General features: G+C 36.9%; 1 protein-coding gene across 5 annotated transcripts in view; it reads right to left on the bottom strand.

Moving 5' to 3' along the window:
• Positions 1-15,166, bottom strand: part of ADGRB3 (adhesion G protein-coupled receptor B3) — a 686,517-nt gene that overhangs the window by 130,777 nt on the left and 540,574 nt on the right. For all 5 annotated transcript variants that reach the window (XM_074368745.1, XM_074368743.1, XM_074368746.1 and 2 more), the window contains 3 exons: positions 12,293-12,419; positions 10,561-10,664; positions 6,466-6,568 (listed from right to left, as the gene is read on the bottom strand). In XM_074368745.1, the coding sequence (XP_074224846.1) occupies positions 6,466-6,568; positions 10,561-10,664; positions 12,293-12,419 (334 nt within the window). The remainder of the gene's footprint in view (positions 1-6,465; positions 6,569-10,560; positions 10,665-12,292; positions 12,420-15,166) is intronic.

Below are 15,166 nucleotides of genomic sequence, written 5' to 3'. Positions count from 1 at the left end.
GGCAGAGGTCATGTTTAAGGTTTCTCAAGTTTTATAAGCTACAAAACTCTTTCTCAATAAAATGCATTCCTGAGCCCCAGGATATTAATATCAGTGAATAAAAACCTTCATAGACAAACGTTTCTCATTGTTTCTGTCTGAGCACAGGTGGAAAATCACTTCCATCACAGGCGAGACAACAGTAAAATGTTTGCCCAGGGAAGCGCAGTGATCAGATTTGAACTTTAGCTCCTTGAGCTCCAAGGTAGAGAGTGGGATTACTGATGCTGGAAGCAGTAGACTGGTGAAGATGATTAGGACCTAAGTGAGGCCAAAAGCTGGATTGGAGAAATACGAGAGGGTACAACTGGCAAAGGTGGATGGTGTGTTAGATCTACTACACCAGGGGGAAGGAGACATTGAGGATAACTCTCAGAGTTCCAGCTTATGTCACTGGGTTGGAGACTACAGAAAATACATGCAACTTCTATATAATGTGGTTGAGTGTTGGGTGGGGACAAAAATGGTGAATTTAGCGGTGAGCAGAAAACTGGACATGAGGAAATCTGAAGTTCGGAAGGGAAGTACAGAATCAGATGTACATCTGTAAGTCATCATCATCACCATCCCATGATCACAGCAACTGTTTAAGCAGTGCTTACAAGGTATGCACACATGTGCTGTGTACTGTCTCCTGTAACCTTGACAACAACACTGTAAGGGAGAGAGTAAGAAGAAGCTAAAGTCTAGAGAGGCTGAGGCTCATGCTCAAGACCATACTACTAAGAAACGGGAGATGGAGGGTCCTTGGGTCCACCTGGCTTAAAGTGCCCGCTCTCAGCCTCCACTACCCAAGGGGTGGATGACTTCTGGGGAGCCCTGGAGAGCTCAGACCCCCAAGAGGAGGGCAGAGTGCTTCAGAGGATATCAGGACAGACAGAGTGGGTAGTTGAAAACACATATTCAGTATTCCTTCTCTGAAGCTGACCACATGCACATTCCGAGTACAGGCGTGTAAGTAAACGTATGAAGAATCTGGATCTCTGGCAAAAGAAAGTCATGGGAGAAACAGGTGAGTTAGAGAGGGCTTCACCCAACCCAAGAATTCAAATTCAAGATTTTATTTAAAAAAACCTACAATTCTGACAACACAAGAACATCTTCCATTAGGATGAAGACAGCCTTCTAGTTTGACCCATCTTTGCTAATTATTTCTATACATAACAAAAATGTAACAATGTTTTATAAAGGATACACAAGCCCTAGATGAAGTAAGACAATTTTGCAGAGTGTATGACTTTTAAAAAGTGCTTCAGCATGAAGAGTTTTTGTATTTTTTGCAAGACTGAATTAAAACACACAGCCTATTATGTAATTCAATGGTCCATACATAAGAAACTATGAGAGAAATTCCTTCTAAATAGTGACAAGGAAACGTTTGCACATCTGAAATAATTTGGGGAACCTCCCTGGATCTGTCAATGAGACATTTTGCTAGGTCTCCTAAATCTCCTGGAACTAAAGTTAGTGTCTAATTTTGTCCTCTCACATTTGACTATTATTTTTCAAAATAAGGATGTCTATTCGGGATGTCTATAACGTATTGTCTAACACTTCGGTATTCTCAGCGTGATGCTACATATGTGCCAGTTAGTTCAACCTTTTATCCTAGGAGCTGTCCAGGAATGCATAGAACCAGGTGGGCAGCTGGCCTTGTGTTTGAAAGGGCCGTACTCCAGAGTCTTGCTGAGTCAGCTGTAGGTCCTTTTGATTTAGGTAGCTCTCTCCAGAATCAACATTATCAAACTGAATATAAAAGATTGGTCTTTATTGGTGAACTCATGTCTAGCCAGCTATTACGGTGGATGGATTAATGGGTTCCCTTTGGTGAAAGTAAAGGCATTGATGAGCTTCGTACTCTAAACAGGCTGCATGAAAGATGCCACTGAAGCCTGTACCCTGTACCTCTTAGAGATGAGGCCCAGGGTTTTATCCCCAGTCATTCTGTGTCCAGACACTGGATTAGGAGGATTTCTGATTGAAAGATGCTGACTGAAAGGCACAGAAGCCTGCTTCTAGAATGTTGCTATGTCCAACTCAAGTGAATGCTGTATACAGAGACCCCAGGGTTTCACTAGTTCCCAGAACAGGTTTTGCTCTTGATTTGCTAATAAGTGTTTATCTAACAAATATCTGTCTGAGTGAATCTAGACTTGACTTGCTTTCATTATAACATGAGAGTGAGGTTGTCCTCACAAAGTCCTCTCTCATCATATTTTTGGGTGGCCACCATTATCTAACAACAACAACAAGAAGAAACAGTTTTGCCAAATTTGGCTTCCATCAGTCAAAAAGAATGCTATGAAGTCATTAATAGGGTAAATCATCTCAAAGTGCTTTTCAAAAAGTCAGATACATATTTTTGTGATGAAGAAAACTATTCTCCAAATACATCTGTTTCCAAAATAACCTTGACCTTCTGCAAAATAATAGGTCTGAAGTACTCCACAAGACTCAACGAAAAGCATTTGGAGACTTTAAGATACGAAGGAAACTCTACAAATAAACATTTGAGTGATACATGAATAGCCCGGTTGAAATTTAAAACGCACAAAGAAATCAAAGAGCGATGACACTTTAGGCGATAGCTTGAAATATAATGAGGTGAGTTAGAATTACATCTTATAGCTGCAGTTTAAGAAGAGAGAGGAGAAATTGCATTTGGGTCCTTTCTCTGCCACCAGCAATTGAATCTATAGTTTCAAGATTTGAATACATCGTATGGATCATTTCAGCTTGTTTCTAACCCAACTCAGAAGAAAGCAGAGATCCTCAGGAGGGAGATAATCAAGTCAATTATATTTCAACAAGCAGTTCAGAGAAAAGATGCTAGTCGGACACTTCAAAACTATTCTGGACACCAGCTTTCACACAAACTAGCCGTGACAACTGTCAAAGGCAGAACCAAAGAACTTGGTCATCAGGAAGTGTTCTCAAGAGCTTCCATTTTTCCAAATGGGGGATAGGAAAGCATCAATCAGAACGTACCAGGAAAATCAAAGATGGGAATCTGATCAATTACAAAATGCTCACAGCAGCCAAGGGATCCTACATACAACTTAAAATATATACTGTCACCACCGATCATATTTTACCTTTTAAAAATACTGTCCTGGAGTTTATAAGGACCATAGTTTATTTGGATAATACATTTTGTATTTTCTCTCTCTCTCTCTTTATTTTTTGAGAAATCATTAATCCCAAGTACCGTAAAGCTGCTAATTCACATATAAAATGAAGTAAGGTCAATTTAATTGAATTCAGCACACATATCATAATAAAATATACAATTAGTCCCCCTGGAAACCTGATATTGTTGAGTGACTAAGAATAAAATCCTAATGTTTTACATTTTTCTCTCCTGGTCACTCCATAGTGAATTGCCCTAGGCTTGCAAGATCATATACTCAGAGCTAGTAAAGCAAAATTAACATAGCATGAGAGAAAACCAGTAACTTCTCATTTTCTTCATCATCTCCACCACCTACAACCTGCTCTTCTCCACAAGCATCAACAGCGGTAGCAGGAAAAATGAGTACTGTTTATCTGGAACAGAACGAACCACGACTTCAAAGCCACACAGAAAACCATTCTGCAGAAACAAAACTGCACTGCTTTTTTTTTTTTTTAACTAAGTCCATACCAGCCATTCTTCATAATCAGAAATAAAAAGTAAAACCAGACTTGTCTTATCTTGCTTTTGATGTTCATAATATTCACAGATATCAAAATGACATTTTAATAAAAAAGAACTGGGATGTTAAAAACCTGAGAAAACCAAAATGGACAAGCAGAATGGAATTTCTCAAGACTAATTTAGTTTCTAAGTATGATTACCATTTAGACCTATACAACATGAAGGTCATGGCATGTAGACACTGAGCGCCTGAAACACAGCTAGTCCCAACTGAGACATATTGCAGGTGTAAAATGAAGACCAGATTCTGAAGGCTAAATAAAAAAGACTGTGGAATATTGTATTAACATTTAAATTTCTTTAAATTTATTTTTAACACCTTTATTGTGGTATGGTTCCTGTACAGTAAACTACACATATTTCAGAAGTACAATTTGATGAATTTTAATAAATGTTTACATCTATGAAACCACCATCACAATCAAGATAGCTCACATTTCCATCACTCCTCAAGATGTACAATTTTCAAATTCCCACTTTATCCCTTCCCACCCCCTTTACTTCCTGGTAACCATAAGTTTGTTCTCTATGTCTGTGAGTCTGTTTCTATTTTGGAATATTATATTCACATTTAAAAATATTACTTATATGTTCAAATGGTCATCTTTTGGATATACTGAATTAAATACATTATTAAAATTGATTTCATTTGTTTCTTTTGACTTCTTTTAATGCGGCTGCTACAATATATAACTATTGCATGCATAGCTTGCATTCGTGGCTTACACTGTATTTCTATTGGAGGACAGTGCTTTAGACAATAACCTACAATATGTAGTAAACATTGTGGAAAACTCTACTATTCGACTACTTGGCTCAGAACTTGTAAAAAGTTTGCCACACAATGTCCAGCAGTTTTTAAAGCCTATTTCCTACTGAGATCACAAAGTTTTCCATATTCTAAAGAGGGGCATAACTCAGGAGTTTTTGGAGGGTGAAAAATGCCAGAAAGGGGGGCTTTGGTGGAAAAAAAAAACAAAAACAAAAACCCTTAAACTATCAGGTCAAGCTTGACTTTTTCTGTTCCCAGACCTAATAAATGGTTTCTCCTTCAGAGAGAAACTCTCTTTTTCTGCGTGGAGGTTCAAGGGCAGATAGTTAAAGGATTGTGACCAAGTACAGACGATGAAGGAGCAGTTCCAAGGGACCTGAGGCACGGCCCAGGGAAATGTGGGGGGCGGGGGCGGATGGTGAGGTGAGTGACTGTCGCTCCCCAGGGCTCAAGGCTGTCTTCCCTCCTCATCCCCACCTGTCCCTCTCTCTCTGCCTCCTTTCCCCTCTGCTGGTCACTCTGTACACTCCTTTCCCCTCTTCCAGTTCCAACTGCATCTCCCACACCTTTGGTTTGTCTCCTCTCTTCCTCTGACTTTCCTTTCCCCACGACTTTTCTTTTTAAATTTATGTTAAATAGTCATAAGGTGGACCTGAAATACGTTTCAATAGACTTTACATTCTCTCGCTTTTTCTAAGAAGAAAAGACACAAGAAAGACAGGGGAAAAAACTAAACATGCAGATGCATGAAAGCGTTCTTTAATGCTACAAGGCCTCTTGTCGGACTCAGCATTTGGTTGCTTGGTTGGCTGGATGGTTCTTCATCCTTCAGGATTTGTGACCTTCCACTTGCCCCCTTCCCCACTCCCCTTCTGTCCCCCATTCTACAGCCTCTAGGGTAATATGGGTCAAGACTAAAATCTTCATCGCAATCACCTAAGCATTTACTCAGACCTCTCCAGAGCCAAATTCAGACTCTTTGGGTGGGAGTCAGCAGTCTTCAGAGGGTAGGTTAGCAAAATACAGAGGCTATCTACAACCCCTGATGTGGCTGCATGTCCTGCAGATACCTAGCACATCAAAAGGACCTCCCAAAAAGTGCAACTGGCAATTTTAAAAATGACCTTATGGGGGAAAAGTTGAACTGTTGAGTTCAGTATTTGAACATTTTAAACAATTAAGAAAAGAACAGGCCTGAATTGATCAACAAATATTATCAAAGCGTTGTTTAGCAGAATTCCTTTGCGGCTGGGGTAAGTTAATTTAAGACTGCTACCATGAGTTTCTTGAAATGTATTTCAGAGTCTTTTAGTGCCAAGACTGACAGTCATTTCTCAAAAAAAATATGGTCATTCAACTCAAGTCATATAAATAGACTTATATTTTTACATTATGCTGAAAAAGACTACGCAGTTAAAGAACTACAATACTGTTCAAGTTGCAAAATACTTTTTGGTTAAGTAGAACTTTCTGAAAGGCTAAAAATCTAGACTCACTTTGACCTAATACTCTCTTCAGTTATTGTCTAAAAATAGTTTCTTGGTGGCTTTTCAAGAGCTATGTTACACTTGTAAATAATGTATAGTTGAATTTTAGGAATCAGTATGTTACTAAATTAGACTAAACCACAGAAAATCCTATTACAATTAGGATAATGAATTAAAATCTGTGCTTTTGATGTTTCAAGGCTTTGAACTCAGAGAGCTTTGATACAACATTTAACAAACATATATTTTTACTATTACCAACAGCCTCTCCATCCCCAAGAAATTAAGCCAAGGGAATATAGTTCTGGACTGGAATAACCAATTCAGAAACAAATAAACTATTTTTATTTTTAAAAATAATTTGCGAGAAGCTCCCCATTTTATCAAGGATAAATGCTTAGATTATCAACAACCAACTTTATGTCACAACATAAACACACAAAGAGAAGCAGAATAATCGCCAGTCATACCTTATTATGTGTCTGAGTCTGTCCAACCAGGATGAGGATGTTGGATGAGATGATTGACAGGCAGAAGTTAATTAGAATTATGGACCTCTCAGAGCGTATGTACCTAGCCAGAGAGAGAAAGAGTGTCCAACTTTAAAATTCAATGGAAAGATGGGGAATTCTCTATTATGTAAATTGGCAGAATTCATCCAGAAAAAGACACACTAGAATGCAGCCTTTATGTGAGAAAAAAATGTAAGAAACAGTCATTTTTAATAAAGATTATTCTTAAAGACCCAACTTTATCATGGCATGCAATGTCCAAGAGGCCTTGACTTTTATTTTTCTTTAGACATTAGTGTGGACAACACGATCTAAGAGTCTAAGTTGCACATCTGTTATCACCATAATTTTTTTACTAGAAACATAAAATTTCCTAGAAATATATTAATAAGAAAAATTTCTTAGAAGTGTAATTAATTTTACTATATGTATGTATATAATATGTTCATTATTAGCATATACATCAACTGGCAGAAACTCTGAGAACTGAAAAGAAAACCCCACAGAGATTCTGAAGCATCCCCCGGGTTCACCAGGAAGGTGCCACTACTTTCATGAAGCCATGTACACTTTCATCCACCATTTCATCCACTCAAGTACTTTTATATATAGTTAGGTTGCTGCTCTTTATAAACTCTTCTTCTCCTGAATAATTGCTCCAAAATAAGAAAAAAGAAAATGAAACTTTAACTCTACAAACAAGTCCAGCCCACAAATGGTAATTCACCACTAGGCTGAAAAGTTACTAGGTGTCCGCCATATTTTACCCTTGTGAAGAAGTGTTTATATATGGTCCCTCATATAATTTTTAAGAACATCAAGAAGAAAAGCCATGGAGATAACTGCTCATAATCAAGTGTTCTACCAGCTGTTCACCTGAAGGTGGTAACAGCTATTTTGCTTTCCTGTGCCCTGTGATAGATCACTGAGTGACAGTGACAAGAAGACAGATTTGTTCTCGCTGTGCATTTGAGACTGTTGATTCTGTGTTAGAACACGGAATCACCTTCCGCAGTGGGCGTGGGCTTTCCTGTGCGGGGCTGGATGGGGGCTCCTGAGGTCTGGAGGTACTCTTTGGACAGGAAAAATAAAAAATCTATCAAATTTCTTTCTCTCTGTCTTTGAGGAATAATTAGGCAGAAGCCACACATTCCATCAGTTTCCGAAAAGAAAGCAAAACAAAGCCAAGAGTAACAATAAACAAAGCCAAGAGTAACAATAAAATATAAAAAGCAGGTTTTATTTTCATATAAAAGAAACTTCTTTTCTTCTCAGAACAAACCCGCAGAGAATGAACCCAGGTTAACTCTCAGTACAAAATGGCTGCAAGAGTTGCTTCATCTTGTCTCTGCATCATCAGTATCTAAAAATATAATAAACCACACACTGGGTTGCTGGAGACACTATTAAATATTAAGTTGTTTCTTTCTCTCTCTTTTTTTTATTTTATTTTATTTTTTTGTGGGTTGAGGCTGTATCATAAAAAGTTTAAGGGCTGCACACAATTGACCCTTTATGTGATGTTAATGGCTTCCATGACAGCACAAGCAAACAGATGACATTATTAAAAGGCTTTCATTGATATTATTTGCTCTGTAAACAGAAAGATTATGATAATAAAAGACCTAGACTGATCACCCTAAAGGGTCTATATGTTTCCATTTTCATTAGCATTGTGACATTATTGCCTTAAAAACTGCTATAAAATATCTCAACTTTCAAAACTTTTTATAAATGTGTGTGATGCTTTCAACAAAATTTGGGAATATATCATTTCAATACATGGATTAAAAGGACATGCTCAGTTGCTCACTGATGTAATAATGTAACTCTACAGAATGTATCTATAGATACAGAGAACAGTGGATTCATTTTTTGATAAACATTTTGTGAGCTAATGAGACACCAACACATTTCAAAGCAATATATTATATATAAAATAATTCTGATATTCACGCATTTTATAAATCATTAGAAAATCACAAAATCTAAGCCTTTTAATTAGGAGAAAAGGTACTAGAATCCTGACATGAGTATTATCATACAGTAATGTTACAAAGTAAATTTAATGCTTATAAAATGCATTGAATTTGTCATGCTACAGGTTCACTTTATAAGTTAGGGACCTTGAAACATCTATCAAATTATTAATATGACTTCAGTCCTTCTACCTGTAGATAGAGTTGATGGCCACTATTAGGAATTCCAATTTATGCCATGTCTCAGTACTGTCTTCTATATTTCTTTTAAAATTTCTTTTATGATTTTTTTCTGTACATCTGAATTTCAAGTCAAGTTTGGATAGATCGTTTCAGGTGATAGTTCCTAGAAAACTACTGCAATAGGTGACTTTCTTGGATTGTCTGGATTAAAGAAAACTTCATTATGGGCTAATTAATCTTGCACTTCTTTGGTAAATGTTATATATCATTTATGCTTGCAGTGTTTGTGCTGGTGTTAGCCATCTGTATGGAGGGGAGAAGAGAAGGTGGAGTTGGTGGCTGAACCCTAAGTACTGAGAAATGAAACTCAGTCTCAATACTTCAGTGAGTATGAATTATGATGCTACCGATGAACTCTGACACTGCTACTTTGGACCCTGGCCTGTAAACATGGCCTCATTTTCCGAGAAGTATCATTCAGGCAACTGGGGAAAGAAAGTTTTCTGCCCAACCTTTGTCTCTCTTGCCCTTGTGTTACCAGGATAATTTGCCTGAGCCCTGAAGCCTGGACTGTACTGTCTGCAATGCCATGCCTAGACCAAGCGTTTCTTTCATTTCATGAGATTGGCCATATATTATCAGATTGTCTCACTTTGCCCATATTTCACTACCAGATAACTCCTTCACAGGAAGGCAGAACCTCTATTATGTACCTCTGCTCATGGCCCAAGAATGAATATGTATTTTATCTTTGAATGAAGCATAAAAATTTTAGTATCTTTGACAATATAATATCCTGGACAATTAAATTTTGTCCTCAAAAGAGTAAAAAACAGAATGGAGAATAAAGATTTTTTTTTTTTCAAAACAGGATGTTAAATCAAACATTTCCTTATTAAAGTATAATTAATTTTTCAAACAATTTTTTATGTTAAGTAAAAGATACGTAAAATATTAGGACTGGCCACTTTTATAATTTTAATATTTCAAATATTCAGAAAGGAATATGTAATTAGCTATTTGCTAATACAGTAACTATGTTTAGAACATTTTAAACTAATCAAAATGTATATAAAATGTTTAACATTTAAAAATGTAAAAATGTATTGGGAACTTTGTTTATGTACTAGTTACCAATATGTCAGTAGACATAATAAACCTCACAAGTCTGATTCTCACTAAAAGAACAACAGATCTTAGAGAAATACTAAATTTTCATATACTATCAAACAGATGCAGTTTCAAATACTATAGAAAAATACTTTTCAATCACTTCCCCTTGTTTATATATTTTTCTGACTTCTTTTAATCAATCTGTCAGAATCTGACTCATTGAAAACATTCAACCAAGAAGCCTTTTCTAGACCATTATGGTATTGTGTTAATGTCATCATATATTATATTAATATTATAGAAGATTTTACTCATGGTCTAGGACACACTGAGAGCATGTGTTTAAAACTTGAGAATTTGCAGATAGTATTTCTATAACATAGAAATTAGTTTAACTATATCAAGTAAGCTTTCAAGCTGAACTGCCATTGGGGTAAATAGAAACCACATATAGACTGCACTTGGGGTGTAAGAAAGAGTACTGTGCTTGGTGGCGAGCAACTTGTTGAAGGCTACCATCATTCAAATTGGGAAGAAAAGTGTGTGTATGTGTTTTGTTTATTTTCTCATCACAGGAAAATACAGACAAGAAAAGTAAGTAAAAACTTTAGTATTACTGAGCTCATTTATTATAGCTCAATCACACAACTGTAACTGTTTTAAAAGTACTTCTTTCAGTAAATTAAGAAAATAGGAGACATGTAACAGCTATCATATTCCCCGATTTGACTCTGAATAACAGAGCCTTCCATGTCAAGTGTACCAGTTGATTACATACCTCCATAATGCTGCGTACACAACTGCCAGGGTGATCAGAGCCAAGCAGGAAAGGCCACTGCCTACGATTAGGGTAACTGAAGGTGTACTGGAGGATTCCATGATCTGTAAATTAAACAAAAGAAGCAAAAAAAAAAAAAAAAAAAAAAAAGAGAGAGAGAGAGAATTTTTTAAATAAATTAAAATAACTTCTAAAGTCAACAAAACTATCCTAACACTCAAAAATAGCCAATACAGTTGTTATAGTTACCAGATAATTACCCAGTAACCACTCTGTGCACATATTCTCCACCTCTAGCATGACTAATTCTAGCTACCCCCTCTTTCCTAATGAAGGCCTTAAGAGTTTTCAGTGTTTGACTATGGCATATGTCCACCTAAGGCTTTCTAAAATAAATAACTGAAACCACAACTTGGTCAACATCAACACGTTAATTTTCTCCAGTTGAAATTTGAAGCAGTATTTATTTTTCCTCAACTAACTACAGTTCAGTTATTTCACAAGATGTGTTTTGATGAAATTTACTTTGACCCTCTCATTTGTGACCCATTATGTTACCCAAATCCAGGACCTAGGTACTGAAAAATTTTCAAACTTTTTGACTTTTGACAACTTTGTTCTAAGTCAAGTATTCTCTCATTTAATTTCACTAGCTTGGCCTCTCAGGATATAGAAGAAAATCAAATTTCAAATGTAAGACCTTAGAATATATTTTGTGATTTTTTTTTTCCCTGGGAACAAAATATATAGAGATAACTTTCACAATGTCAGTATCAGTCTCTAAATACATGACCTTGAAAAACAAGCCTTATATCTTTTAAAACATATATAAAGATTACAAGCAGTCACTGATCTGAGAGATTTCTTTCTTTAGACACTAACATGATACTAGCTAGTAAAATCTGTTGTTTTTCATATTTTTAATCCTGGAAGTTTGAAGAAATACACTTTAAGATCAAGTGTGTTCCAAATCTTAGATATGCACAATCAATTATATTAGGCATTTTTGCAGTCAAAATAAGTAAGAGGAGTGATGCATAGTTAGGCCAGATTTAGACACAAAGTCACACTTCTTAATAATTATTTTTCAGCATTTCAATTTTTGAAATAATTTTTCAAAATACATTTGATGAGGATATTATTTTTCTTTTAGACAGCTTATACAGCTGTCTGTTTCAGAAACTAGTTTTACAGACCTATGTGTTTCTAAGGAATGATTTTACAGTTTCTGACAGTCCATGCTTTCATAAAAAACTTCACTGAATTTAAAAAAAAAAAATAAATCTCCAAGGACACCCCAGAAAACCTGTACTGAAAATATCCAATGCAGATATGCAATGTGTTTAGCTACAGTGTCTAGGGTCTTCATTCTACTACCAACAGTATCCTCACAAATTCCCCAGAACAGCTTTCGAGTTCTAAAATAAAGGTTAAGTTGACAATTATTTTTATTTGAAAGTTTGCAGCATATTAGCAATATGATTGGAGTGCATCCTCAAAACTATACCGCAGAAATTTCAAGTTAGAAGACATAAGATTGAGTAGAATTTAGTTACAGCACACCAACTAGAATTCCTTTCACCAAGCTCCTGTAGCTAAGGAGGAGACGAACCTAATTTTGCCACCCTGCAACATTTTCCATTTCCCCATTTAAAATGCAGTTCCCTGGAGAAACACTCTCCACAACGTCCCTGCCTTTGCATTAAAGCCGTGTTTTCCCTTTGTTACTTACTATTTCTCTAGGTTGCTGAGCCAAAATGGCGAAGGTAGAGAGACGATCACATAAGCATTTCGTATGGGATGCATCGGTAAGCACAGTTTTACATCCCTGGGTGGACCACGTTCCCAAAGACTCGTTCCTGCAAAGGGTGGGGGGAAGATCGGGATAAATACGCCTGACGGCCAAATCCGTAAAGAAGAAAATGCAGTTTAATTGAGAATCGTCTACTGTAATTCCCGTACAGGAAAAAAAAAAAAAAAAGAATCTACTTGTTGTTGAACAGGACGTAATTTAGATGCATCTCCAGTAATGCAAAGCGAGAGTGTTTGGAGAAAGCAGGCAGGCGGCGGTGCGGCGTGCAGAGAGCTGTCCAGCGCCGGAGGTGCTGAAACCGGGACTAGCTCCGTCCAGCCCTCTGCGAGGGACCGCGGCGGCGGCGGCGGCGGCGGCGGCACGAGCAGCCGCCAGAGCGTTGGCAGCTACTTCCTATGCTCATCGGATCGTTTCAAACACTCAGAGTGTAAACAGGCTTTTCACATTTTTAAACCAGTTCTGTCCCGTATTTTTGGATCGTGAATGCTGCCTTTTAAAATGAGGATTTCTCTGAAAAGCCAGTCTAAAAGGTTATAGAGCTTGTGTTGGGCAATAGAAATCTTCTCCGTTGCTGGTTAGAGATTTTTTTCTTCCTCCCTTTAGAATTAGCTGCTGTGAAAATTTCACCCTGGAAATGGGAAGCAGCAGCAGCGGCATCAGCTGGTTCCGACTCTCACTGCCTTTGCTTGGTATCCAGGGGAGGGGTGGGTTTCAGACCTCAGCTTCCCACTCTACATTTCATTCAGCCCAAGCTCCTCCAAAGCCCTTGACACGTCTTCCTCCCACCCACCTCTCTGCCCTGGGGTAGAAGCATTAAGCTAACCCCAAGTCGGCTAAAACATTTAGAATAACCCCACCTCAGAGTCCAGTAGAAAAGGGAAGAGAAGGTCTGCTTCAATTTTCTCTTTGGTGTAGCCATTCAAAATTCTAAAGCATATGGTTTATTTCCCACCCCAGCAGAACAATAAAAATGGTATCAACCTACACTGTCTTGGTGGGGAGGGATGGGGGAGAATCCTTCCACCCCCGGCTGAACTACTCTACAGGAAGAGGAAGAAAAAAAAAAAAAAGCTATAGAGTTCAACCAATCAACTTCATTATCATTACACGTGTTATATACTGAATGCACCAATTGTCACCTCCCCTCCCCTAGGCATGGAAACTCTCCAACCAGCAAACCTGTGTGTATGTCTGCGCTTAAATTTCAAACCAAGTTACTATCTGTGTTAAAAATGACTCTAAAATTCCAGAAGGATAACACATGGCTTGATGTTAATTTTGATACAGTACTTTTTATTTCATCTACTCCGTATATCTGAATGCCTAAAGCTATAGGGTTAAATATGAATGCATTCTACTTCTGAGCTATTTCAGTGAGAGAGGTTTCACTGGGACAGCTGGCCTTCCAAGTTGAGCTGTAGGATATAATTCACACTATCTCCTTTCGGTATTTAGAACCAACGTCTTTTTAATATTCATTAATTTGATTTGAATATTGATTTGATATCATTAATATTCATGACTCAATTTTTGAAGCCTAATTACACCTTCTTTTAAGAAGGAATAGATGTATCTGGGCAGAGGTACAAAAAAATTATACCTAAGTTCACCTGAATACTTCTAAGTATCAGCCAATTAAAATTTTGGTAGGTATCTTCCTTCTTATGACGTCATATAACCATGCAAGATTTAAATATATGTATATATAATATTTAAATTATACATTATATATATAATTACATATATAAGTTGTATCTTAGCCAACTGTAACAGTATCAAGTTCCAGTTCTACCTAACCACAGCAGCACTTCAATTTACTTCATTGGCTGTCTCTTATCTTCTTGTGACAAGCAGTTAAGGCCAAATAAGAAACATTTATCTCAGCTGATTAAAGTTTAAAGAAGAAAGAAGTCAAAGTTAAAGAAGAAAGATACATTTAAGAGAATTTGACATGTTTTAAAACATAACATTGCATTATTCATCCTGGATGGCAACTCTGCTTTAAAGCAGTATTTGTGCTTCCAAGATGGAGTTCAGTACTTAGACTTTCCACATTATGTGGCTATGACCAAAAAAAAAAAAAAAGTTCAGTCCTAACTAGGAAAAATCTTTACTGTAAATAAGACCTCATATGAGATAAAGTTATATATTTATATCTAGGTAATGAAAATTTGTTTACTCAAGAAGATGTTAGCATCACTAGCTTTTAGTTGTCAGATGTGAAGTCTATGTTCTATAGAATGTTGTTAAACTTTGCAGATCATGTAAATTTTATATGACATCTTTAGAAAAGTAGGTCAACTCACTTTGCTCTGTACAATGATTGCAGTGCTGACCTGGCCCAGTCCTGGGCAAAACTGAAAAGTAAGTAACCCTGGCCTCCAGGTTTTAATCTTTCATTCCCCCACCAAGGATGAGATGTCGCCCCTTTTGATGGGTACCTTCCTGAGGCTACATAATCTTTGTCCTTACCTTTCTTAGGAATTATTGTCCCTTTGTTGACTTCATCTGATTATTTGATTAAACTAATGGATAATAATATGAGTGACTGGGTACAGCTTGATGTGTTCTCTCCAGTTTAAAACAAGTTATAAAACACAAAATAATGCATCTGATAGCAGAATATCAGAATTTCAGCAGATAAGTAGGAGTGAAAATTTTGAAAGGTGAGGGAATAACTACCAAATTCTATATTTGGTCACACCCAAGAGCTGAGTAATAAGATGTGTGATGCCATCTGATGCTAAATTTTATATCGTTTCATACAACCTCTTGATATTTTAAAACCAGATA

Source organism: Camelus bactrianus, chromosome 8, assembly GCF_048773025.1.
Source record: "Camelus bactrianus isolate YW-2024 breed Bactrian camel chromosome 8, ASM4877302v1, whole genome shotgun sequence".
In the NCBI taxonomy this organism is placed as follows: domain Eukaryota; kingdom Metazoa; phylum Chordata; class Mammalia; order Artiodactyla; family Camelidae; genus Camelus; species Camelus bactrianus.
Note: the sequence above shows the minus strand (reverse complement) of the source record. Positions and strands in the feature narration are given on the sequence as shown.